Source organism: Phalacrocorax aristotelis, chromosome 1, assembly GCF_949628215.1.
Source record: "Phalacrocorax aristotelis chromosome 1, bGulAri2.1, whole genome shotgun sequence".
Lineage (NCBI taxonomy): Eukaryota > Metazoa > Chordata > Aves > Suliformes > Phalacrocoracidae > Phalacrocorax > Phalacrocorax aristotelis.
The window spans coordinates 160,142,951-160,170,085 of record NC_134276.1 but is presented as its reverse complement, the minus strand read 5'-3'; the positions used below and the strand labels follow the sequence as shown (position 1 = coordinate 160,170,085).

At 42.6% G+C, this 27,135-nt stretch overlaps 1 protein-coding gene across 1 annotated transcript; it reads right to left on the bottom strand.

Moving 5' to 3' along the window:
* Window positions 1-277: 277 nt before the first annotated feature.
* On the bottom strand, window positions 278-26,181 carry ISX (intestine specific homeobox). Its single transcript, XM_075087397.1, has 5 exons — window positions 25,797-26,181; window positions 19,213-19,455; window positions 6,641-6,792; window positions 2,063-2,179; window positions 278-1,416 (listed from the first exon to the last, which is right to left on the bottom strand). Exons 1-5 carry the CDS (start codon window positions 25,957-25,959, stop codon window positions 1,180-1,182), a joined length of 912 nt encoding a protein of 303 aa, XP_074943498.1. The 5' UTR covers window positions 25,960-26,181; the 3' UTR covers window positions 278-1,179.
* Window positions 26,182-27,135: the final 954 nt, after the last annotated feature.

Genomic DNA, 27,135 nt, shown 5'->3' with positions numbered 1-27,135 from the left:
GTCATGAATGGCCACCTTTACAAGTGATATGTCTGGGAGGGAGACCACATTTTAATGGCTTTGCTCAGTAGCTTCCCCTGTCAGTGTACAACATGTGCTGTGGCTGCAAGACAGAAGATGGTGCAACCCTTTAAACAGAGCTTTCCAACAGTACTTCCCATGAAAGTGGAGACATCAGTGGAAACAGGATTGGACCCTCAATAAACAGGGGGAAAAAACCTGCCATATGTTGGAAGGAGATGAATATTTTGTAAATAATAAGGCATACAGACATTTTGTAAGCGGGCAGGCTGATCTTATTATTGATCTACAATTAAACCAAACTGTGGGGTCATACCAACCTATTATGTCTAGCAGATTAAATTCAGTTAGGCTGTTGCTTTCATTATTGTTTCTGATGGAGTTTTAGAGCTTTCTTAATTCAGGTCAGAAAATTAGAGGCTTCCTCATAAGCATTTTAATTAACCAGCTGAAGAATTCTCTTGCCCCCAGAGACTCATGGTACCAAATCCAGAGCTCAGCACTGCTACCCCTCTCAGACTGTCATATTTAAGCTCAAACTGTGTTTGTGTGCCTTGATTCAAGTCAAAAACACAGACAGCAAATCAAACCCATCCTCCCCCCTCCACCCCCACCATTGACTACTCAGAAAAAAATATCGTGAATGTTTGATTTTTGACCTAAACATGTTCTTTGTCCCACCCCCCAGTGCATGAGGACCAGAAGGTATGAGGAAAGCAACCTAAACCTGTGGAGAAGTGCCCTTTTGGCTGGGCCTTGGGGCTACACACACCTCATCACAAGCATCTTGTCTGCTCCAAGCCATCAGCACAATAAGGTCATCCAGTGTTGTCTCAGGGCTGAGTAAAACCCAAGTCCTTTTGCAGGGCTGCTCAGTGCACCATTGTCCCAGGGACAGGCTCTCATTTGGTCAGCTGGATTTCTAGAGTATGCTGCTCCTTAGGTCAACGGGGAGCTCCTTCCCGGTCCATGGTGGCTCATTCCCACATTCACTAGGCTGTGGTGACTTGTGGTAGCACTTCTGCAGCAAGCTGGCCTTGCATCACAGGCCACTCATCATCCTGGCAAATTCGTTCAAGGAGAGGAACTGCACACCCCCAAAATGATCATGGGCAAGAAAAGCATGCCCCCAAGTCCCCCACTCTCCCGTATCCTCCTTTATGTGGAGCTGGCGCAGATACTGCTCCTTTCCAACTTGTGGGGTAGTGGCGTGCTGTAAGTGGGGAGGACGTTGAAGAGCAAGTATGGTTTTGGGGAGGGCAGCAGCTCCAAGTGGTGGGGGATGAAGGAGTGTGTGCTGGGCAGCCAGGCAGTTGTCAGCTGCCCTTGCAGTGGTGAGTAGTATCCCACGGCAGGGATGGTAGCAGCAAGCTTTCTTGGCATCAAGCTAGGAGCCTTTCAAGAATAAAAATGCAGTCTCAGGTGAATCAATACAGACATTTAGTTAGATAGAATTTACGATCAACCTTATTTGTTTCCCTGGTGCTCAGTAATTAAGAAGAAAAGTTTAGAAGAATAGACTCCCTAAAACCCAGTGAGCAAGGTGAAATGCCCTTTGTTCTAGCCATGGAAAAACTCTTGACAGGGAAAGAGCCTGTGTGCCAGCCTAGATAATATTAACTGTCCTGGGCTTAGCAAGGACATGGGTCAATGGGAAAAAGCGCTGGCCAGCCTAACAAGGCTGGACATTGCAGAGAGATACTGTCTATAAAGAAACATGGTTTTGTCACGTTTCTTCCTGTTCAGGAAATTTCTGATGGTAAAGATATTTTGGTCCAAAGTACAATTTACAGGGAAGTGATTTAGAAGTAAAATGAGGAAGAATCATCCTGCGGGAGACACCTAACAACATATTTACAAAACAGATTTCATTTCATGAAGAAATATGTTACTTGACAATATTTGCTGGGATTTCTCTTCATCATATTGCTGTTTTTGTCTTTTCCAGTCCTTCTCTGGGATAGTCCCATGTGAAGAGGTGATCTGCTGAAGGATACCTATGTCTCCCTCCGTGGCTTTATACATAGCCTCTGATACTCACTGTGATATCTGACTTGGAAGCAGGAATGAAATCAACTTCTGTCAGATGCTGAAGGCCACCAAAGTTGCCAAATTTTTCATGTTTCCTCCACTTTGCTCGCTGGTTCTGGAACCAGATCTGGATACAGGCAAGAAAGAAAAGGAACAGAAATGAACAGGAGGTGCAGAAGGAACTGCTCACATCCAACTACTTTCCCTATTATCTAAATAAGCATCAGAAAACATTGACCGCCAGCTCAGCGGAACCACGGGCTGAACCTACAGGAAAACATCGGGTTCGACATAACACCTTTCACACTTTGCATAACATGTGGGATGTTCAGACTATCATGGCAGCCTCTTTTCTCTCACAGCTCACAGAAAATCTAGGATCTCCCTGTTCAAGGCAAGACAGTGTCACAGGGTGCAGCAGGTCTTCAAGGGCTCTCCTGGGAAAGCAGTCAAGACACATGGCATCCTGTTGTCTCTAGGAGGTGTGATTTGTTGCATGACAGGGCTCCTTCACTCTGTTCCCAAGTGAATAGACTGGGAAAAGACCCACCTAGATGTTTTGCTGGGCTGCAATAAAAATGAGTCACCAGTGGAGATGTTACTAACAGGGTTTTCCTTATATTTAGCTGGTAATATTTTGAAATTCACGTAAGGGACCTAAGGAAAAGACTCAAGGGGATACCACCTTCTAAATCACTCAGCAGTCTGTTATCTGCCATCGCTTTTGCACTGTAAAAGAGACAACTGATTTTCTCAAGGGATTTTCATTTGTCAGCTGATTTGACCTTTCTGGCTTCTGGCTGAGGCACACAAGTATTTATTGTGCAGCCACAGTAGTGCATCTTGTTGCATTGCTGTAAAAAGGTGAATCCCCCTTTTGTTGTAGTTTCTAGCTGGCTTAGGAACTTGCAGTTTGAATGTAAACATTTCTTTCTAGGCAAGTGATTCACATAAATACAAGGTGTTAGTGATCAAAACCAGATGCTGCTGGATGTAAATATGTATGTATTTTAAACCAAATAATGAGCAGCTCAATTATTTGTGCATCTCTTGCCCAGGAAGTAATGGGAAAGTCAGGAGCCCTCTGTTATATTGCTGATAGTTAGCAGTATCTGAGGTTATGGAAAGGACAGTCCTGTTCATCTGGGTTTGCATGGGTTTGAGAATTGCTTAGTCTGTATGAACTGCTCCATTCCCTTTCTACCATGCAGAAGTTAAATGGTGAAACAGCACCATAGAAATTACTCCTCTTTAACACTGACGAAGTGATTGAGGACTAAAGCCAAAATTCAACCTCTGAAGTGCTCCTTCCAAAGTCCACACATGGGATAAAGTCCTCACTTCAGGAATTTATTATTATTTTTTTTTTAATAAAGGCAAAGCTGTGTTCAGAGACTGAACTGCTCTTTTTTGCCAAACCATCTCTTTTAACACCCTTACCTCTTAATTAATTTCTTTTACTGGGATTTAAACCTATTCCTCGATGCTCTGTCTACCACAGATATCAAGCTACTGATAAAATTTATTCTCTGCACACTACTAACTTTCATTTTTCCAGTGTTCCTGAGCTATGGCACTGAGACAGAGCACAGTATTCCCATGTCCCATGTCCACGAATGTCACACCAGTGCTAAAGCCAGGGACAAGTGCTTCTAAAACAGAGTGCAGAGGAGGATGGAGTGCCCCATGTTGCAGGAATGGCACCCATTTGTTGCTTTGTAAGATTGCCCCTTTGTGGTTCTCTTGTAGACACATGACCAATGATCCGGAGCTTGCAGTGCTAAAGAATCAGCCTTTTCATTATTTTCCAGTCTCTAATCTTCTTACCATTTCATAGCACGATTATTAAAGATTTTACTGATTATGTAGTTCAAATTAATGTTTATGTCAGTAAATGGTTCCTATGAGAGACCACCTTTGAAATGTCCTCATTTGCAATCGGACATCTGTTACAGACCTAGCTTTTTGTCTAGTAGCACATGTCATTTGAGCTGCTGTTTTCTTCATCCAAGCAGAGTGTAGGATCAAGACAAGGTCCTTACAGTGACATGCTATCAATTTTATTACCTTTATCAACCAAATACATAGAATAATGGAATCATAGAATCATAGAACCATAGACTTGTTTGGGTTGGAAGGGACCTTTTAAATATGATCTAGTCCAACCCCCCTGCTCTGGGCAGGGACACGTTTCACTAGATCAGGTTGCTCAAAGCCCTGTCCGACGTGCATTTGAACACTTCCAATGATGAGGCATCGCAACTTCTCTGGGCAACCTCTTCCAGTGTCTTGCCACCCTCATCATAAAGAATGTCTTCTTTATAACCAATCTAAATCCAACCTCTATCAGTTTAAAACTGTCACCAATAATCTCATCATAAAATGATGAGTTTGACATCTATTTTCCATAAACCAATATTGATAAGCATTAAATATAGTACTCTTTCTTTAATTCTTTGTTAACAGAGACTTATATTGCCTTTATCACTGTTCTGCCAAAAATCAGTGTTTGGCTGACAGGCCAGTCATTATCTGGTTGTCCTGTTTACCTTTTAAATACTGACACAATATTAGATTTCTTCAGGCCCCTGGAATGTCTCTTGTGCCCCAGGACTGATTAAATATCAACACTGATGACCCAAAGTGCTTCTCAAGCAGCTTTTTAAGAACTACTGGAGGTAAGTCACCTAGATGTCTGGATTTAAAAATATCCATCTGTAGCAGCTGCTGTTCAACATTGTCCTTATGGAAAGCATTTCATCATCATTGTGTTGTACTACCACCTTAACTGACATATTTTCAAGGTTAGAGCAGAAATTATGACTGAACACCTTTGCCATTTCTGCATTATCCTTGACAGTCCCACTGTTTCTAGAAAGTAACAGATCAATATACTTGTTCATTTTGTTTTTGTTCTTAATGGACTTTTATGGAGTTTCTTATGATCCTTAATTTTTCTGATCAAAGCTTTGGCCTGTATCCTTCAGCTTTGCTTATTCATTTTCATAATTTCTTGTTTCTAATGTTTACTCATCCAGCATCCTTCATTTTGTGTTGCATGTAGGCATGCACACATGCAGGGATATAATCCCATCTATCACTTAAACTGTTTCACAGCAATCATACCTGTGATTCTTGATTGGAGTACACAAGCTTTTTCACAGTTATGAAATGTTTCACTTGGTTACCCAATGGTTACTAACTCTTTTTTTTCCCCGGTTAAATTATCCTTCTGAGGTGATTTGACTTATACTGCTTTTAGCTTTGTCATAACTGTTATTTCAAAATACCAAGAGCATATATGAATTCTCTGCACTGTATTTGGTTTATATATGACAAATGCAATCAATCAAAACTTTAACAACCTGTAAGTCATACCTAAGTTACTGCTAATTTTTAGTTCTGTGGCCAGTTTCCCTTTATCAGCCAAGGTGAGGTCAAATGCAGAATTTCCTGTGTTGTGTGTAACACTGTCTGAACTGGGAATTTTACATCTGCAATTCATACGTGAGGGGCTTTTCACTTCCCTCACGTACATCTCAGGTTGATGTTTCCTATGATAACTCTTTTTAATTTTTCCCCTACAGATTATAAATAATTGTTTTAAACAGAAGATTGTCCTGTTCGTTCACGTGATTTGCTGTTCTGCTGGGAACACTGACTAGTAGCCCAGCTTGTGCGTTATACCATTGGAAATGCCTTGTGAGTGCACTGATATCACTAACAGGCATATTGCGGCTATGCTGTTCCAATTCTCCCTGTCACCTAACTATGAAGTCATATCATTTTGGGTAGTTGATAGTCCCAGGCATGTCGTAGTCAATAAACTGCTCTGTGTTGAACTTTGATTGTGAGAGGGAGATATGTGCATAGAAGTAGACTAATGACTCTAGCATTATGGCAAATACAGAAACTGTCTTGTGCAAAAACCATCACAACAGTGCCTGGTAAACAAAATTCCAATTCCAATACACAGCAATATGTATATTTTAATGTAGCAGATTTCATAAGCGGGCACATTTGGGGTCAATTTTGAGCACAGTCAGCAAGACTACATTACTGCTGGGGGAATCTGGATTAGTTTCCAGGCACTGAAATTACAGCCAGGGCATTTATAGCCTGGGATATCAAAATACATAACAGTAAGAAAGCATTTTCATTTGGGCAGTTATTTTCACTTTTTTTTGAGACCCTGCAGAAGATGGATATGGATGATAGTTTGTAATGGATGTACATTAGTCTATAAAAGGTTGATAAATGAATAATAAATATTTTCATAAATGGCTGCTCTGCCTCTACGGAGTCCAACAGGTTGCTCATAACCATCTGTAACTCCTCTTTGCTATGCATTTAGTATGCTTAGGGCTCCTGTTAACCCTTTGATTAATCCCATTTGGTTAGTCTCAGCTGGGTGACAAATAGTTTTTTCCCTATTTGTAAAAGGAGAACAGTGATCCTAGTCTCCTCTGTAAGGTAACAGAGAGGTCACGTATCTTATTAGCCTTGTCACGCAGGCATAAACTATTAAGAACGTACTCTGAATAAAGAACTGATGCAGCAAGCATAGCCTTTTGGAGACACAGTGTACCTGAACTCTGGCTTCTGGGAGGTTTATCTTTGCTGCCAGTTGATTGCGAATATGGACATCCGGGTAGTGAGTCACCTGGAAAATCTTCTCCAGTTCCTGGAGCTGCTCAGCTGTGAACGTTGTCCGGATTCTCCGTTTCCCTTTCCTCTCAACTGTGCGAATGAGAAAAGGTGTATTATTGCATTTTATAGGAAAAGGCCACAGAGCCACAAGAAGATTCAGAGATGCAGCAATTTCTGTAGATTGCTATGCAGCTGGGATAGCACCGGGTGTCCCAACACCTTCCAGAAATCTACTTACCACAGTGACTGTCTACTGACTCAGGAGTAAATGGGAATGAACTTCTTTATCATTCAGGGAGTGAGTCAAAAGTGCCCATTTGAAGCTCTAATTCCACTGATCCACTGCAAGTCAACAGCTACAAAACCCTGTGTATTTTAAACACACTGGCCCTGCAACAAGTTTGTCATCAAAGTATTTTAGTGTTGGACCAAACTTTGACACCTTTTTGCTCCTGTTGGTTGCATGTACCTTTCTATTGATAATTTATAATCCCTTATTATCTATTTGTGAAGAAAATCTTAATGTAAATGGAATGAAAAAGTAGATACACCATTTTGTCTTGGTGCTGTTCTCATGCCTGTAATGAATCACCACCTTTCAGCTCATAAATTTTCAATCCCTATCCTTTCCTGTCATACTGGTCTTACTAAGCTTTTCTCAAGCTCTGAGGTATTATTTTATTCCATTGTCACTCTATCAGTTTTGATGAATTTCCTCCTCTGGTATGCCAGCAGTATCAAAGAGTACCCAAAATGCATGAATGCTTTGGAGGGAAGTCAGCCATTCCAGACTGACTGACTGACTCTTCCCATACCATTCCTTTGGCAGTATTTAGCGATAGCAGTTTCACTGCAATGTGACAGTGGCATTAAAAATGTTACCTTATAAAGAAAAGTCATGGTATTCTCCTGACTGCAACATTGTGGTATGGGGACTTTCTAGACAAGTTTAACCTTAAGAACTACAAGGCCTTAAAACCCATGGAGCAGCATATGGGGAACTTTGGGTGTTGTGAATTCCTGAGAGGACTCTTACACTGCTCCATTCCTTCACCTGCTGTGGTGTGGCCACACTAAATGCTTCTCTCAGTACCCCAACACTGTTTTGAAAATGCCCTCCTACACCAGCGTATTTTGTTTATCATGGTATCATGAACTTTGTATGCTGCTTGGTGTAAGTTAGAGAAAGGTCTAGGTTGCTCTGAAATGACGCTGAAGGGCCGATGTCTTGCAAGGAGGAGGAGAATGGAGCAGCAGAAGTGAGGTCTAGGGCAGCTGACCTGCAGAATGTTGGGTTCAGCCTCGTCCCAAGGCTGGAATCCTCTCTGATGCACAAGTAGAGTATCTTCCAGCTGACATTGAACGAGCAGCGCAAAAAGGCATGGCCCAAGAGTCACAGGGGTTTTTTTGACCGAGCTTGGAAAACTGCAGCCAGATAGGAGTATAAAGATTCTAATATCACTAGTGACTATGATAAGCTTGCTACTCAGTGACCTGAAGTAATTGGCAATGACACTATGTTGCTCGAGAATAAGACTTTTCTGAATAACTAGTTTTGGTCTTCCATGGTCTGATGACAGTTACCAGTTCATACTATGTAACTAGATGCATACGCTTCCTAATGGGAACAGTTAACCAGAGAAGGTTAGCTTAATCCCTCAGAGGTTTTGTACTTCCCCCCCCCCCCCCTTTGTTCAACTGTTAGTGAAAACTTTTCATTTTGGCGGCTAAAGCAGTGAAAAAGGTAACTAAACACATTCGCCAATATAAATTTAGCTCTGTGCCAACAGCAAATGGCATTTTTCATTCTGTAATCGAAACTTCATTATGACTCTGTTGACACAGAAAATAAGGAATAAAAAATTCTGTCCACTGGTTTGGTAGGAAGGTGCCTAGGACACAATATCTGGGGACCACTAGGTAAATATATTCCATTCTGAATATTCCGCCTTTTCTAAACTTTCTGGGTACTTTGAAAGGAAAACAGTCATGCATGAATAACTGAGAAGCATCATTTATCATAAACACTGTCAATACTTCCATATCTCAGAAAGAGCCTAACAAAGCTCATGTCCAACAGAGTTAAATCCATATCATTAGACTTTTCACTGTCCTATCAAAGTACTACTCATTAGACTGCAGTGTTGGCTTCAGTCCCAAGGGAAAATTATTTACATTAAATCTTGCTGGCTCTACTGGGACAGAGATCTGAAATGAGAACTATTCTTCTGCATTTATGCTGAAGATAGCAATGGGCACTCTCTCCTAAGAAGCCCTGATTACAAAGTTGCATCTACCTGAACCTTCCAAAAAAATGGCTGCAAGGGGAATTTATTGTTATATGGATTAAAGAGGAAATATCAGTGCTGAGAATATGAATCTCAGGACACTACATCCCCTGTAGGTATGACAGAGCTAACAGTTCATAATGGTGTCTCTTGTCTGGAAGATTTTCACCTCACACCTCTCGGGGGGGCTGGCCTCCATATCCTCCTGGGAGATACTGCAGACAGGTAAGACTGAGTACGAAGGTGATACTTTGTCCAGCACATCCTGTTCTGTCATACAGTAATGAATCTTTCTGCTATATTTGTATCATTACAATGTATGGTATTTATATTTCTCTAGCACAGGGCAATTCATGTAGTAGACCCTGACAATAAGTGAAGTTTGCCTTGACCTTGTCATGGTCTCAGAGATTTGAGGCCTCCATAAGATGTCCTGTACATCGCCATGAACACTGAGTTGAGCTGCTGCCTCTATCCAGGGTAGAAGACTAGCTCCACAAACCTGGGAGAAGTTGCAGTCTACCTCCAATGAGTGGAGCAATGAGTTCCTGTGGTCTTAACTGTACATAAACATCTGGTATACTGGCAACGTTCTTGCCCTGCCAGGTTTTGTATGCCCAGGCAGTGTATGTACCTTCTAGGAATCAGAAAGCCATCAGGAGAAAGAGAACAAACGTGCCTACCTGCTGGAAGATTTCTGAATTAGCAAAAAACCCAATTTATTTTTTTAGCAGATGTATGAGATTAATGAACTGAAATATCATTTCATGACTATGCAAAGCAAGATTGAAACTGTCTACATTTTAAAATCTAAGATGTCACATAGAATAATAATTAAGGGTATTTTAGTATTCCATCAGAATACAGCAAATAACGATTTAGCCCAGTATAAACCCTTCTGTTTCATACATTAACTAGGCTCTGTAGAAATGGGCTGACTGAAGTGGACCATGATGGGATTGAAGTGAATGCCAAAGACCAGCTAGATAAGATGTCATTGCAGTGGGCACCATGCAAACAGCAATCATTAGTTCTTGCCTGTAAGCATGGATGATGACAGCCGTCACCTCCTCTTCGTAATGTGGAATCAAAGCTAAGGCCAAGACCAGAGAATACTACCTAGGTTAGAAAGGAATGGCTTCCATTATTAGGCCATGCTAGCTGCAGGACTTCTCCATAGAGAGTATGTTCATACATACCAGAGGCAGAGACAATGACGTTAATATCTATCCTTGGTTACCAGCCTAACTAATTGTGGGTACTAGCAGGACGCCTGGTGCAGAGTCCTTTGGATTAGTCAGCCTAGGCAGACTTAAGAAATCAGCTGTTACAAGCCATGCAATACCATCTCTACAGGGCCAAGGTGTGGAACACTCAGTAATCAAGATCATGAGTCTAGAAGGAATTGCAAACTCTAGCCTATAAAGAATATATGAGAATAAGAAGACAAATGGTGTGCACAGCTGGTGTAAGTTTGGGAAGATACTTTTAGATGAGCTGGGACATCTTATGGTACCTGAGAGCTGGACCCATTGACTTGAATCACATAGTATTTTAAATTGTGCTGGAGGTGAGATAGGGAATGGATCTGCCAGATAACCTCTTACTGTGCTGTCTCCCACTGGCAGCCAAGAAGTGTCCAGGATTAAAGACCATGGCTTAAGAGAGAATAGATCTTATATTGGCTTCTTCGGTATGAAAATGACCCAGATAACTTGGTGACAGACAAAAGAAACTCCCTATCAGCTCACTCTTACACCCTCCACTTTGTTTCCTTCATGAAAGGTGAACTGATTTGCAGACAAGACTCTTATGTAAGGGAAGGATCTACACAGTGCTCAGAAGTGTCAATCCTACTGAAACCAGATTTTTCAAAGCTGAAACTCATCAGATTAAACAAAGTATAATAACATGAGGTCAGCTATGGGCCAGTAGAGACTGAAGGACAGGCTTTGATGTCAACTGGAAATGAAATTAAATTGCTAACAAAATAGACTCCTGTGAACTAATCAAGGCTTTTGCCAGTAGGAAATCTAGAATAGTGCACTTTTTTCTATAAGTAATCAGTCATTCTGTTTTTTGTGGTTTTGTGTTTTTTGTTTTTTTTTTAAAAATAAAAACCTATAAAAATACAAAACTTCTAGGACTGTATATTAACATTTTCCCTTGCAAGATGAAACTTTCTCTGACTGTAGCTTTGATACTTCACTTTGCCTTGGGACCTTGGCTTAGAGATCCCATAGCAAACAACAGCATTCAGAATTACAGTCTAATAAAGAATGTGGGTGGAAGATATAAGACTAGAAAGTGTTGGAAGTGTAACATTGGCTTTGCAAACGTAGCTCTAGAGTCTCTGGGGAAATAAGCCTGTCTGAGTTTCCTGAGCTATTTTCTATGTAAAAGCTGGGGATATTCAAGTGTGCTTTTATGCTCTGTGAAAGTCATTTGCAGGTTAGCTGACTGCTGAAACCAAGCCTGAAAATACCAGGAAGCTAAATATGTCAGAATTTGCAGGTGCATGGAGATACAGGTGTCTATACATTGCCTTACTGTTGACATTAGAAGGGCCAGATTCTCCATGCTGATAAAGCAGTATAGCTCCGTTAAATTCAGTAACAGGCTCCATTTGTCCTCTACAGATCTTCCTTTATTACTAGGTCAGACTTGGAGTAAGTTGAACCATTTGAACTTTGTAGAAATACAGATTCTTCTTGAAGGTGCACAGTGAAAGGATGAGATCAATGGGTACAGGTTGCAGCAAGGAAAATTCTGATTACATAATAGGAAAAAATGTTTTCCCCATCAAGGTAGTCAGATGTGGGCTTGGAGAGTCTGAGAAGTCTCCATCCTTGCAGGTATTCTAAACCTGACCGGACAAAGGTTTAAGCAACCTGATTTAAGCTGGCTCTGCCTCAAGTTGGGGTTGGACAAGATGGTCTCCAGAGGTCTCTCCTGACTTACTTCAGTATGTGATCTCTGACCTCCAAATATCCACATAGTCTGAAGCCCCCCCATCATTCCTTTCCTAAAAAGTAAGGGAATTTAAGCTCAAGGAGTCTGATTTACAATTGCTTATTTACTCGGTTTTAGTTTAGCATATTATGGCTTATTTCTACTGTCCAGTATAACACAGTCACAAGATATTAGACATATGAGCAAATCAATACCAAATACTGCTTTTACCTGAGTTTGCTAAGTAAAAGATATGTAGCTACAGCAATACCATACTTGGGCAAATTCATTCTGGACTGTGGTCTGTAGTAGGCAAATAGCCTATGGTACACCTTGCACAGCTGTCTCTTGGCTGCCCTCATACCTGAACCAGTTAGATAAATACTGCCTCAGGGAGGTCTCTGCAATTGTGTCTCCCATTTGCACTTAGCCCATTAACTGTCTAAGACTGTATTAAGCCTACCTGGTCTTATTACAATGTTGCATACACGGGAGGGATAAGCAACTAAAAACCCAAGAGAAGGGCTGGAAGTTAGTGCTGGCATGTTGTTGCTTTGGAGTATTTAATCTAGGTAGATGAAAACTGGTGGGATCAGTTTATCTTGCTGCAATCCTCTGTTGTTTGTGAACAGACACCCTCTCATGGTATGCAATAACCAGATTCAAAGATTTTGCTGCTTCTTTGACAAGAAAAGAGAAAGCAGTCACATGAGCAAGCAAGTGGCTTTAGCTACTTATCTTCAGAAATGCATTTTTCTCTGTGTAACATAGTTGACTCTATCATTTGTTTCTCAGAAAGAAACACAGGAGGGTTGAAAAAGAGCCTCATAATATATGTTTAAGTTCTGGTTTTCCCTTTTAGCCTCTTTAAAGGAAGTTCCTCTCTCTCTTCCTTTTAATTCAACCAGTTACAGACTGTGGGTCTCCCAGCTGGTTCCTTCCCATGGCTTTTCTGAATGTTATTCTCTTGTGGTGACATTCTGCTCATGGCAGTCAACCCGTCAGCAAAAAACAACTGCAACTCTACCAAAGAATTACTATAGAGTGCTGTCGGCATCAGGACAAAACGTGCTTGTCTGTGAACAGAGATGTACCCGTGGCAGTCCCTCTCCTACTTAAAGACATGGCTTACGGCTTTCAAAAGAGGTTGCACTTCAATATTTATGTGGGAGTATGGCAGTGTGGCTAATCTTTATTAAAGTGGTTTTCCAGCTTTTGTTAAGAAGAACTGGCATAGCCAGTGGGACTGATCCTAATTGGATAGGTGCAGTGTGCTCCGGACAGAGCCTCCTGGTAGTGAAAGGCAGTGTTTATCATCCAGCTGCTGGCCATTCAGGCATTGCAGAATTTAAGGCAGAGCAGCATGACTTGAACTTTTAAAGGCTTGACTTCCCTCCCTTCAGTCCAAAACTCCTTGACAGAGAGTTGCTTCCACCCTGGTGGTGCCTAATCACCTGATAGCAAGGCTGAAATGCAGAGAGGTACACACTTTAGGCGGTATGGGCAGGAATGCTAAAAATACCAGGCCAGAAACCTGTTTAAGCAAGCTGCATGGCAGTGGCCAGGGAAGTTTCTTTGCTTGTCAGAGGAGTTGGCAAGGAGTAGATGGTACATATGAAACCGTTCATGTGGACAGTTCATTGCAGAAGATGGTGCTCACCATCCACCTGAGAGCCGCAGGCGAATTTAACTCTTAACTCTTCCCATCTTCCAGCAAAGAGATGACAGTGTTAACAAATGCTGCTGCCCTGAAATGGTGTTTGTGTGTAACTCTGGCACAGCCAGTGGTCAGCCAAATATCTGGAAGGAGCATGCAGGCCACGGTTTGAGGGACCCCAACTGACATGGGCATGTGTTAGTTTCCAAAACCTGGTGTCAGGTCTGTACCCAGGCTAAGTGACCTGCACATTCATGAATTCCTTCAGGTCAAAGTGGATTTGGGATAGATTGATGTAGAGTTTCCCCATGCAGCTAAATCTGATGCTTGAAACATACTTTCTCAAAATGTTCAGTTGTTGCCAAACTTCACCTTAAAGATGAGAGAGCAGTGACCAGCTCAATCCAATAATAATTTTCATCAAGGAAAACAGGTTCCCCACTGCTGGTGCCACACTTTCTGGTAAACCACCTTTGTCAGAAACGAGCCATTTACCCATGCAGGAAGCTGAGCTTATTGCAGGTTACACAGACAGCCTGTTTTCTACTTTATTCCTGCTCTTTTTGGTTATTTGTACCTGCAAACCTCTAGACATCAGTCAGGCATGCTTGTTTACATCACTGCCTCAGAGTCTGCTCTCCCTCCAAGAAAGCATAATTCCATCATTATTTTAGTGCATAGTCTTTGCTGTTTCCCATTTCAGCAAAAGCACTTGTTAATGCAGTAGGTAAAAGGCCTGCCCTCAATTTTAAAGAACAGTAATTAAAAGCACCAAATCCCGGGGATGTAATGAAAAGTTCTCAGACAATTTAGGAGAGGCCAATAAGTACTTGTATGACCTTTGAAATAAACTTATCAAGATGTGCCATCAACTTTACAAGTGGTCACATTATACAGGATTTGACTAGCAGGAACAAATTAACCTCTGGGTCCTGTGTAATGTACCCTTTGGATCCAAAATTCCCAGGGAAGAAGGGGCTGCTCAAGGAAAGCATTGAATGCTAACATTTGTTTTAACTAAAGAAAACCCCAACACCCACACACCCCCCTCCCCAAACACGAAGAAGCAACAAAAACAGAATATGATAGTCCCCCAACTGTGACAGCTTTGCTTTCTTCAGTGCTTACTTGTATCACTGAGACTTCTATGTGAACACAGTCTGAAGGGTGGGAGGAAAGAATTCAGGTTTCATGCCTTTCATTTAATATCCAGGGTACGATTATAAAGTCAGTCTTCAAAGAGGGAGAAAAACAAAGAACCAGCCTTCAACAATGCCTCAGGTAAGCCCACCAAAACAAGGTCAATGGTCTGTTGCATTTCTAAATGTATATAGGAATGATGCACTTCAAAGACACAGGACTGCAGGGACTATTCACACTGACAAACAAAAGACAGATAATGGCAGCAAAATTATATATATAGGCATTTATTTTTTTCCTCCTGCTTTTCCTTTTCATTTAGAATTGCTTCCTTTTGTTCTACAGGACAATGGGATGCTTATGCCCTTTCTTGCAGTCCTATTGGCATATTCAGGGAAGCCGATATTTATCTGGGATTGTGATTATACAGTGCTTCATTGTCTCTTGGGTGTTTTATGAATGCATTAAGATAAATCAGCATATTGGGGAAAAGACTGTTTTGTGAGAGATAAACCATGTTGTTTTACAGGGGTACATGGATTTGACCATGTTGTCCATAAATTAACAACACAAATGAATTTATGGCTTCAGAGAAAACATAAACACTAAGTTAAAGATGCCTGCAACTGGCATCAATACTACGGGGAAATGACTTATACTGGAAGTTCTCCTGGACTGAGATCATCTCTGTATTTCCTGTTGTCTTTATGATAATTGCCACCAGAATTTGTCAATATGCTTTAGGATCAAAGATGCTATCATAATAATACAACTATTAAAATAACAACAAGATCCTTGAGCTCCCAGTCAGCAATGTGCAGAGGATTTCTGCTATGAAAATATTTGGATGATGTTGACTCATTATGGCAGTGTCCTCTGCAGTGAATAATGAAGACATGAGCTGCAGGAAATAACATTGCCCAGTTGTTCCCATGGCCTGAATACCCCAGTTTCTGGTGGAATTAGGAGCCAGCTCCATTTATTGAAGCCTGACCTACCTTGCCTTTGAATTATTGCCCAGAGAAGTAATCCCACAAGACCAGGCATCTGCCAGTGTCTTAAGGTAATGCTGCTATCTGGCTTCGCCAAGCCACTGTCTGCTCCCCCACTGGAGCAGAGGACTGGAACTGTTACCCATGTGCGGTGCTGGGCACACTCATCCACTGCCTTTGGATGTAAATAATTATAGTGCACATACACAAATGTATAGGATCAGACCCGGCATGTGTAAAAGACATTGCAAAAGAATTGCCCATGAGGATCTGAACCAGGCTGGGATCTTGTGTGTGGCAGTCTCCAGCAGGAGCTGCAGACAGGCATGGGGGCCTGTAATCCTCTCAGGCTTCAGTGCTCGGCTGTCGTGAACTGGTCAAGGCTCAAGGGTGTCACACAGAGCAGAGAGAAGGAATTAAAAGGAAAGTGGGAGCTCAGGATTTAACTTGGGTGTTACATGTTGCTGTGATGCTGACCACATGCTGCCACAATAGTTTTCCCTGCTTGTTCTTAAGTTTTGAAGACCCTGGCAGCGATGGTGGTTGCACACAGCAGAATTGCAGCAATTAATCATTTCACAGAGAGCTGGCCCAAGCAGAGTTTGTACCCACAGCTACGAAGTAAGGCCTCTCTCAGAACATTCTCCTTCTAAAATGGGTTTTAGCAGCGCTGCTTCCCAAGAACCAGGTGTTCCAAAAAAGTTCTGAGCTTTTCATGCAGAAGGCCACAGGTGAAAGCAAACAACATTCAGAATGAAGGCTTCCAAATTCAAATGGGGGCCTAGCAAAACTAAATACCACTATCAGCATATCTCTAACATATGAGGACTTTTCTCTTTTTTTGCTTCCAATGCAGCCTCTAAGTTCAAAGTGCAAGAGGCATTGCTTCCTGTAAATGGTTTGTGATAAGGGCATAAATCTATTTAGTTTAAATGACACTGCATTTCTAAGCCACTTAGTTGCAGAAGACATTTGGTGGGAAAAAGCAAATTTTTAGGAACACTACAGTGTTACAGGGTTTTCTGCAAATATGCTCCAAACTCACACTCAGGGTCACAGTCGGGGTGCTCTTGCTATCACAGACCACCTGCCCATGACGCGCATATTGCCATAGCCTCCTCACCATCTTTCTCCTCCTGTCCAAAAAAACACCAGACAAACCCCAGCCCTCCCACCTCCAAGCTGATTGTGTAGCACACTTGATTTCTTCTGCTCCCTGACAACTATACAGATGTGTATGCTTACCTGGAACCTAGTGCCCTTCCTCACAAATTATGCAGGTGTTTTATATGGATAGAGGCGGGCTCTGAGAAGGGGGTGAGAGAATGCCCAGCCAAGGACTTCTGATGTCTTTCAAATAAGAAAGCTCTCCTGCTGCTGAGATTGGTGCCATTCCTCTGGGTGCTTGTAGGCATCCTCCGTGTGGGTGTGAGGGAGGTCATGGGGACACCTCCATGGCATATGCTGTGGGCATTTGGCACTGCCCGCGTGCTTTGTTAGAGGACCCATAACCGGCCTATAGCTACCATGCCAAAAGCACATCTGAAGCACCATAAAGTCAATAGGCATGGAAACAGAAGTCCATTTGCTGTCAGCTTGAGCTGTAAGAATTACAGACTGCTCCCAAGGATGGTGCCAGTCTACCTCTCCTGCAGGTGCTGCTGCCAGCCTTATCTGGGAAAGGTGACTCCAGCCACAGCCAGAGGCAGGAAAAAAAGAGATGCTAGCTTTTCCCCTCTAACATGAAGTGGAGGAAGGAGGCTGAAGCTTATGGTGTTGGAAAGGATTTTAAACCCAGGCTTCCAGCTCTCTGCTAAGAAAGACACAGTGAACGGGATCTGAAACATCATTGTTTGTACACTGCAGGGAAAATGCCAGTCCAGTGCTTTAGGATCCTCCTCCCTCCTTCAACCAGTTTCTATCAAAGGCTCAGCAACTGTGGGGACCAGTAGCCTAGAAAATGGCAGATCATTAAACCTCTGCTTGGTTTCAAAATCCCACTGCCACCAGGGAACAGAGGGATTTTATTTAAAATGCCTTTAAAATATAAGTTGTCGTTGAAAGGGCCTGCTCAGCTCAGCTCAGTTTTGTGCAGATAATTACATGCTTTCCCCCCTGCTTTGCTGATGAGGCTGGTACCGACCACTGCGCTGGTCAGTGAGGCTAAGTGCTGAGCTGGGACACCCACCTGCCCCCTCTGTCACCCTGGGAAAGCCACCTTCCAGCTTCGGTGAGACCCCCATAGCTGGGGGCTCCCTCCCACATGAAATATACTCTTTTTAAGCACTCGCAGGCAGCTCTGAGTACCAGATACATACTGCCCTGGCTCTTCTGCGAGGAGGCAACATGATATTGCCCAGCTGCCATCATCTGCCTGCAGCTTACAGGGTAGAGGTAGGCTAAACTATCTGGTTATCTTACAAGGCTTCTCTCTGCATCAAGACAGTTGCTATCTTGTGCAGGAGGAGGAGGTGACAGCAGCTTGTCACAAGACTCATGTATACCGTAGCAGCAGCAGCAGGAACAAGGCATTTCTTTCAAATGTGTTTCACAGAAAGGAATGTTTCCTCTGACAACGTGCAGTGTATGGGCTGAGCAAGGTGTGTGGCTCTCAGTGAAGCCAGCTGAGTAACCCCGCATCTGCGGTCATGCAAGCCCATCAGCAGTCTTCAGTGGACTTAATTGAAATTGCTTCCCCCCCCCGCCCATAAAGGAGTGAATAATAACAAACTATGCAGGAAACATACTTACTGCTGCTACTGAGAACATGTTTTCTGGAGTGTAGTATGATCATCTGTACTAACCTTTCCTAAAACTCAAAGAACCTAAAGCACTTTTTGGCACATGCTATTAATAAATTGCAGTCAGTGTGTTAGGAACATGTCTTGTTCAGGTAACATGCATCCTGCTTAGCTTAAAGTCTCTGTGCAACATATTGGCAAAGTATGTTGGTATTGACCTGTTCTTTGGCTAAGCAATGGAATGCTGTTTACCAGTGCTCACAACTAATGAAATTAGCAGACCTACCAACACGGCCAGGCTTGAAAATTATGCCTGACACATCCTGCATGCCAGACCTATTGCACACCAACGGTTTGCGTGTGTGCATGCTGATGACCTCTTCATCACCTGTGCAGTGGGTCCAAGGTGTACAGAACACATCTAGCTGATTCAGCATGTTCAGCAGCCTCACTCCCCATGTTGTGCAACTCTGTAAATTGCCACCTCCAGTAGGAGGGCAATAAACACCCAAAGTAGTCCCTATCACTAAAATTGGTAGGATTGGCAGGCCTGAGCTCGAAGGGTGGGTCTCCATGTTTTTGACAGTGAGACTGAAGAACCATCCCTGTGACTCAGTCAGGAGCTTACCAGTTGAAATATTTGTGATGTCTGTTGCTAGGTATTGCCATGTACATAATTTTAAGATAACAGCTGTGTTTTTGGGTACTCTGGGAGAAAGTTTGGATATAGAGGCACTCACCATGAAGTGGATGGTCCATTGGGAAATCACATAGCTGATCTTCCTCTTCCTCGTGTTTTCTTTTGCTTTCCAGGTGTTCACATCCTGTGTCCTCACTGAGGAGGGCAGCTGGGCTGTCAGTAGGTCTCCTGCAGTGAGCTGCCTGCACTTTATTTGCCCTGGCCATGGGTGCGGCACAAGTGGCAGGGAGAAGTGTTTTGGCTGAAGGTAAGTCACAGTCTAACTGACTCCTACTGCTGGAATCTGTGAAGGACACAGCACAAGACAATTTTGAATAAAGCAACTGTCGTTCAGTGCACCTTCCAGTTTGTGTGAAAAAAAGAAGCATGGATGTGGTCTAGATACTTTACCATTCAAACCTGAGCATATATGAAATGGACTTAATCTTTCTGTGCTGTGTATCAATGCCAGGATCACCCCATGTTGCAGGGGCATGATGCCCAAAATCTAGCCTGTTCTCTGCTTTCTTCCACCTTAAAACTTTCAATTGTCCTCGTGGGAGATTTAAATAAAATAGGACTGTAGAAGTAAGGAGACACAACCAAATGATCAAGAAAGCTCACCTTCCCTGTCAGTAACCAAATTGGTGGCTGTCTTTTCTGAAGAAGTCAGAAGTGCAGTAGATGTGAGGCTGCTCTGAAAATCTGTCAGCAAGATCACCATGGAATTTGCTGGATGCCAAATGCTTTTAAAAATCTGGTCCTTTCTTAAATGTCCCTGTAGGTACATCTACCCTACAGGAAGATGGGCCAGAGAATAAGCTAAAGGTCAGTGTCTTCCCCAATTCAGGTCCATTTGTACTTTCTTCTACATCTGGGCTTCCTGACGCTCAGATTTAGGCATTGGATAATTCTAAAGGCAGCCTTAGCCCAGGCTGCCAATATTTTGCATCTGCCTTTGTGACAGGTGACACTGGTGATATCTAGGAAGGTATTGACAGCCAACTCATCTTCATGAAATCACCTGCACGCTCTTGTTGACAGGACAAACATAAGAGAAATGTATATTGGCCCATTTTCATGAAGTGCAGCCTTAAAGGTTAGCTTAGATTTGAGCATGGGGGTTTTAAACAATCTCAGTGGGAGCTGAAGTAACTTCAGCAGTAACTAGTGGTGATATGTGCTAGAACATCTGACCCTGAGTGGTGATGGAATTGGTCACAGAAGCCACGATCTTTCTTCTGCCATGGCATTGCTTTATTACTAACACCATCATCGGATGGTTACAGAATTGATGATGCCTATATCCTGCAGTAATGAAGAACATAAGGGTACCTGAGCAACATGCTTTTACGGGCAGTGATTAAAGCTTTCTAAGAATGACACTGGCATTTTCTAATTTACAGAAGACTTTTCACATGTCTTCATGCTTCGTACACAACTTTCCTCCCCAAAATTTTTGTCTGAGATGCTCACATACCCCACTGATGAGCACAATTTATGTATGAGGATAATTGAAGAAGAGAAAACAAGGAGGGAATGGAAGACCTCCTAAGCAGATGGGAAAATACCAATGTCTCTGTGAACTGGTGAAAAGGAGTGGAAGGATCTGTTGATTGAGATCGAAGAACCACATTAGAGTGGCATGAACCTTAAAGAGATGCTGGAAAAATCAAGGAAGTTTTCTGGAGGGTAAGATTGACGGTAGGTGCTACTGAGTTTAAAGCACGTATTTGAGAGTTAGGAGCCCCAAGGTCTATGCCTGTTTGCATTGTAACCTTCTCTGGTGCTTGCTGTCCTGAACAAGAAAGGGCACTCTCTGAAGTGGTAGCTCTTTAGGCCAGCCAGTATTTTTTGATGCATATTCATGTGACTCCAGCAGAAAGCTCTGGAAAATACCTATGAGTTGGCATGGGGTAAAATTTCCTCTAGGAAATGCTGTTTTCTTTTCTTTTCTTTTTTTTTTTTTTCAGGAATGGCAGTGACATTTCAGTCTGGCATGACATGACATATTTGTTATTGTCATGCGCAGAAATGACTTGTGGCTCAAAATGGTCTTTTTGACTTGACTTTTGATTGCGTAGGAGAGGATGGGAAATTTCAGGCAAGATAGTAAGATTTATTTTCAGAAGCAGGAGGTTACTTTAGATAGTTCCATTTAAGCCTTTTTCTGTAATCACTGGAGAGAGAGTCAGACCTGTTGTAGGCATAAGGCTTATGACTGTAGAGGCTTACTAAAGCCGTGAACAGGGAAGAGTCTGTCACTGAGAAGTGCAAGCAGCTTTTTATTGTGCTGGTTTTCTCTTGCTTCTATACTTTTTTTTTTATTTAGGTGGATTGTTTTCCCTTGTAATAAGCAGGGTGAATTGGTGATATTGGCCAGGTGGTATCTGTTCAGTTATATTCCTTCAGCTGTTTCCTCTTTTGCAATAAAGCTGGGTGGAGTGTTGCTAAAGGTGAAATAAACAATCACCATATTGACATTTGTGTGTGAAGCAGCAGTTGTATTCCTATTAATTTGCATATCCTTAACATAATGGGGCATAACATAGGCAGAACGACAAAATTGCTGTATCTGTTAATGCTTTTACTATTAATTTCCCAGGTGTAACATCCTCATCCCAAGCTCTCCTTGACTTGATAAAGGACCTCCTGTTGGTGAAACCTCACAGGCAGAAATCACGGGAGTAATGAACAATTATTTCAAATGTACTTTCAAGCGCGTTGAAATCAAGTTCCCAGGAATTTCAGAAGAAGGATTTCTTCTGAAATAGGCCTGATAGTGTTCTCTGTTTAAAAGGAAAGAGTTGGCACTAGGGAGGAGATCAGTACTTGTTGGGTGTTTATTTGTGTCCCTTGCAAAGGTCGTGGTTACCCTTTCTAGGCACCGTGACAAAAAGAAGAGAGGGAAAGCATAGACTGAACACTAAAATGTCTTTTTGTTAACTATTCTTTTTTTTTAACTTGGTAAGAGTCTTTCAAAAATTAAAAAATTTCATTAGACTTCACATCAACATCTGCAGTTCCAGGTCATCTAGTAGCTGTGTTTGTGCAGTAAACTCACAAACGACTAATACTGCAAGTGGGAAGTCACACACTCCTGTGAAGACTGCACACTCCTTATTCCAAGTCGCACTGGAATTGCATTCACAAAAACCTGTAAACTTAGGAGTCAGGCCCAGAGATATTTCATACATGTTCAAGTCCTGCCCCAGCTTTCCATGAGAGGCTGGCACTATACATCACAACACATGTTTTTTGTCAAAGAATCATAGAATAATTTAGGTTAGAAGCAACTTCAAAAAGTCACCTGGTCCAGCACCCCAGGGTTTTCTTGGGAAAGGACTCCAGGGTAAGTTTTGTCTAGGTCCCTCATTTCTGACATTCTGCATCTTCTGGTCCTACCCATATCTTCAGCTCTTAATGGGTAGGTTTAGTATTCAGGTACCTAGAGTGCCTAGATCAGCAGACAAGCTGGATGATAATTTCTGGCCTGAGAATTTATCTTATGATAGCCACCAGTATGTGCATGGTGTCCGTTCTTGCTCTCATATGGATCACGGCTTGGCTCAGATACATACTGCATGGGATGTGGGAAATGTTCTTAAAATCCATAATAAGATATTACTCAGTCTGACCTGTAGTACTTCCTTCTTTGCTGCTGCTGAACTGTTCCGGGAAAGCAGCTGGATTTGTGTCCCATCCTGGAATTTCCAACAAGTTCCCTAGCTCATTTCAGTTCACTGACCCTGGCCAGCCCTGATCCAAATTAGATATGGCTGACTATTTACACAGCTTGTTTAATGCCAGTGTTACATGGCATGAAGTTGAAGGACTCTGATGAAATACAGCAATTATCCCAAGATGTACAGCATAGGGTATTGCATTTCTGAAATAAATTAATCTTATCTGCAAAAATAGGCAGTTTTGCTGGGAAAGCAAACAGCAATAAGCTTAGGTATCTCTTTGGTGTTAGTAAGAAACCAGCAGTGAAAGAGCTTCATTTTCATTCTGTATTTTAAACATCCTTGCTCAATTGCAAAAGCAACGTACAAGACATTTTGGAATATCTCTGCATCTTTCCTGTTTTCCCAGCTCCAGTGACAGTTAAGTGAACCTTCATATGTATACACTATTTTTGTTAACATTTTACGATGCCTTATGTATATTATTCCAAGCTCGCTTTCTACTAAGGGAGAGAAGAGTCACTATATCCTCTTGCTATAGTACAATCTCTCTCTGGCAAGGTGACGAAACGAAGTCAAAGGCAAGGCCTGGCTGTCCTGCCTGCATTGCTTTCAAGGTGAAAAAGTGACTGTACTCTCAGGTGGAGCAATTTGGGATGAGGCGGTACTGGCAGTGCAGTAATGCAATCCTAGGAACCCACCGCATCCTGCATACTGATTTGCCAGACCTTGTGCTTGGAGCGGCATGCTTAGCCGAGACACACAGTGAAACAAGGCTTCAACATATCATATCATGAAATAGACTTAATATAAAAGGTCCTGTCTCTGCCATGCTTCTCTGTTCCCAGAGAAGAGACTCATGTTGTTGAAATGCAGTTCTGTGGTCCATGTTCTGACTTAATTTTCAGTGGTGTTATCTGTCTCACTTTGGATCCTGTGGCACAAAGTGACTGCCATGGGCACTCTGGAAAGGACTTTCAGCTCACAGAAGCTCGCTCCCACAGAGCTCATGCTGGCATTTCCCCACCTTGACAAGCTGGCACCTGGGCGCCTTTGGCAAGCAAGCCCCATGCACCAGCAACAGCTGTGTTCTTGTCCACCCCTACAAACCACCAAGCTCTTGCTTGTTTCAGTATTTAAAGTATGGCCTGATTCTGCTGTTGTTAGTTCTGCTGCACGTGCAGCTTTAGGAAACTTCTAAATGCGGCAGTCCTCCAACAGTACCAGTGATGAAATAATGAAGCAACACTAGCTATAGCCTTGAGCAACGTCATCTATCTCTAAAGCTGCCCTTTCTTTGAGCAGCAGGCTGGACTTCCAGATGACCTCAGGAGGTCCCATCCAACCTCAGTTATCCTATGGTTCTGTGAAAATTCAGCAGCATGCTATCCCTCTCCCCCAAACACAAGTTTCCTTGGAAAGCTGCTGGTGGTGGCACAAAGGCAGTGGCTGTATACTCAGCCCCAATGCCTGGGTGTCCAACGGCTGTGACATATGTTGTGAGCTGGCTCTGCCCCATGGTCAGGAAACAAGCTCTGTACAGAGACAGTGGCCTTACCCTGTGCCTGATATGAACAACAAAGTGCGAATCTTGTGCAAAGCATGGCTGAGAGGCAGCGTTAGTGGGACTGGGCTTGAGCCCAACTGGTGACTAACTTTACACTAGTGAGTGTGGTGCTCACTTCACTCTAGTTTCCTTCCCAATTTGTTTGCTTTCCCGTGCAGATCAGTATTCAGTCTGGACATAAAAAGAGCTGAAACTATGCGAATAAGGAATGGTTACTTGGACTGTCAGGTTTTGGGAAAAAGTCTCTCCCTTATGACTGTGTGGTTCATACAGTGTCCTGGGAAATGGAATCCTGATCCATTGAAAGATCTCTCTGTGTTACAAGAAATAAAGTGTAGCATTAAGCTTTGTTGAAAGCAGTTGAGAAAGAGGTGAGTGAAAATTTTCTGCCAAAACTACAGGTCACTTTTCAGTTAAGTGGATGTGTTTGTATACAGAAAACATCTCCTTTTCATGGAAGATGTAGATTAAAAAAGAAGAAGAAATACTAAATCCAGAAAATGTTGGCCATTGGTCTTTGTTTAAGGAAAAAAGAAGAGAGTTTCTGTGGAGGTAAAAGTTTACTCAAGGCCAAAGTAACTAAACTGAGGAAACAAGTCAAAAAGGCTCATACACTTGCTGATTTGCTAAGACTGAAGTCATGCTAGTTTCTACTAGCTGGTTTTATTTAGTTCATGAAAGGACCTAGTGTCCCTGATCATAAGGAGAAATGATTAAACGCAAATGCTTTCTCTTTTCTTGTTACAGCAATTGAGTACTAACACTCCTTAGCTACCATTACCCTTACAGATCATTTCTCCTGCTTGAGGGAGAGTGGTCAGATTTATCAGAAAATAGTACTGGTGTGAGATTTGGCTGTAATTCCAGACAATAGTCAGCTCTTGATATAAGTGAAGCTCCAAAAACTTCATTAAGTTGCAGCAGATTCAGGCTAGCTTCCTGAGTTTGAATGCCTGCCCTTCCTTATGACAGGTGTTTTTGTTGTTGTGTTTTGTTTTTTTTTTTTTTAAATTAACAAGAGTATTGTTTTTTTAAAGCGAAAGAGACCAGAATGTTGTATTTGTTTACGATAAGCACTTCTCACCATTACTGAAGAGAGCTACCTGTAATAGCTCTTTAGGTTGCACACCCACCTCTCCAGTGATGCTGGGGCTTCATAATGTACAAAATCTCACCAAGGACTGGCAACAGACCCCAGTATACTGCAAGGTTGAAAGCAAAGTATTTTTTAATTATTATTTCTATACATATAATGAATGATTTGCGCCTGATTAGGGAAATCCCAGATTCCTACAAAAGCTAAAGAGTAAAAATTCTACATAATGAAATGGGATAGCTCTAGGGGTTAAAAAGAAAGGAGCACTTTCATTAAGTGATATAACAGGTACTTACCAACAGCCAGTGATGACCCTGCTTTTAGGGCTGGAGGTCTCTCAGCGTAGTTACTTCTCTTCCTCGTTTCACTGCTTAGGGCAGAAGGTTTCTTTAAGATTTCCTCAATGGAAAAGGACAGGCTGGGCTTCCCCTGGCTGGCACATGCCTGGGGGTCTGTCATCTTCCTGCCAAAGTGGCCACGGGGCAGAGTCCTCTCCTGCTCTCCCAGCTCTCAATGCACCCCAAGAAACATGCAGCTGGGAAGGTGTGTGTCTCTCCCCACCCGTGCCTGGCTGACCTGCAGGAGTACCGGGAGGAGAAACAAAGGTGACCCACGAGTGAGTACACGTGCCTGCTCCTCTCTGCTTATCAGCTTGGGACCAAGACCTGCACTCCCGTGTCTGGGGAAGACAGAATTAGAAGTGGGGGTGAAAAGTCTTACCAACCCCACCCACTGCCAAACACCCGCCAGCCAGTACAGATTTACGGAGCTCTGAACAATTGCATGGCTTTCGTGGGAGGAGGTGTGCCCCTCACAGATCTGGGCAAAAAAATGCCCTAGGAAGGGTTGCTTGCTGTTCATAAATCCTGTCTGTGTGGCAATTATGCTCCATTTCTTCTTTCAGGCTGAAATCTGTGACAAGCCCACTGGATTTGTACTATTATGGAGTTAAGAAAATCATTGGCAGGATGAATACTTGTCCCTTGTGCCACTCACTAGCAAGAGAGACACCCTGTAAACTTCTCTCACATACAATGAGGTGTCACACATGGAAACCTCCCTCACCAGCAATTCCCAGGTTATTCTTCAGCCATCTGCCCCAGCCATCAGCTTTGGTTCAGATTCTCTTTTCTTCTACTTTGGAAACCCTTTGAACTTTCCAAACAGGTGCTTTTCAACATCATCCCATCTTATCAGTCACAAGAGAAAAAGAGATGCCCCTTGCAACATGCGTAGGAATAGGAATTAGTGCCCTCTACCCCCTACCTGTACTCCTAAAGGTAAAACATTATTTTCTTTCTCTCCTAAGCCATGAGGCAAGCTAGTTTGATAATCACCACCACCCTCCTTTGCCTCCCAGTCAGGCATCCACCACAGGGGGAGAAGATTTGCCAGATAGTGTGGATGAATGCCAGTGATTCCTCTCCTGAGCCACTTCTATCTTCTCATTACTTTTTCTTTTGGGAAGAATGTGTGGTTAGATACACTCCCATTCCTTCCCCTTTCCCTGCCCCCACTGGCATTTCTTGCCTTGTTCTGGGATTGCCCCTCACCTTTTAAATTGCTATAGTTTCGTCTCCCTCTCCTGCTGGTTCTCCTCCGCGGCTTCCTTATCTGGCTCTTATAATTGTATTG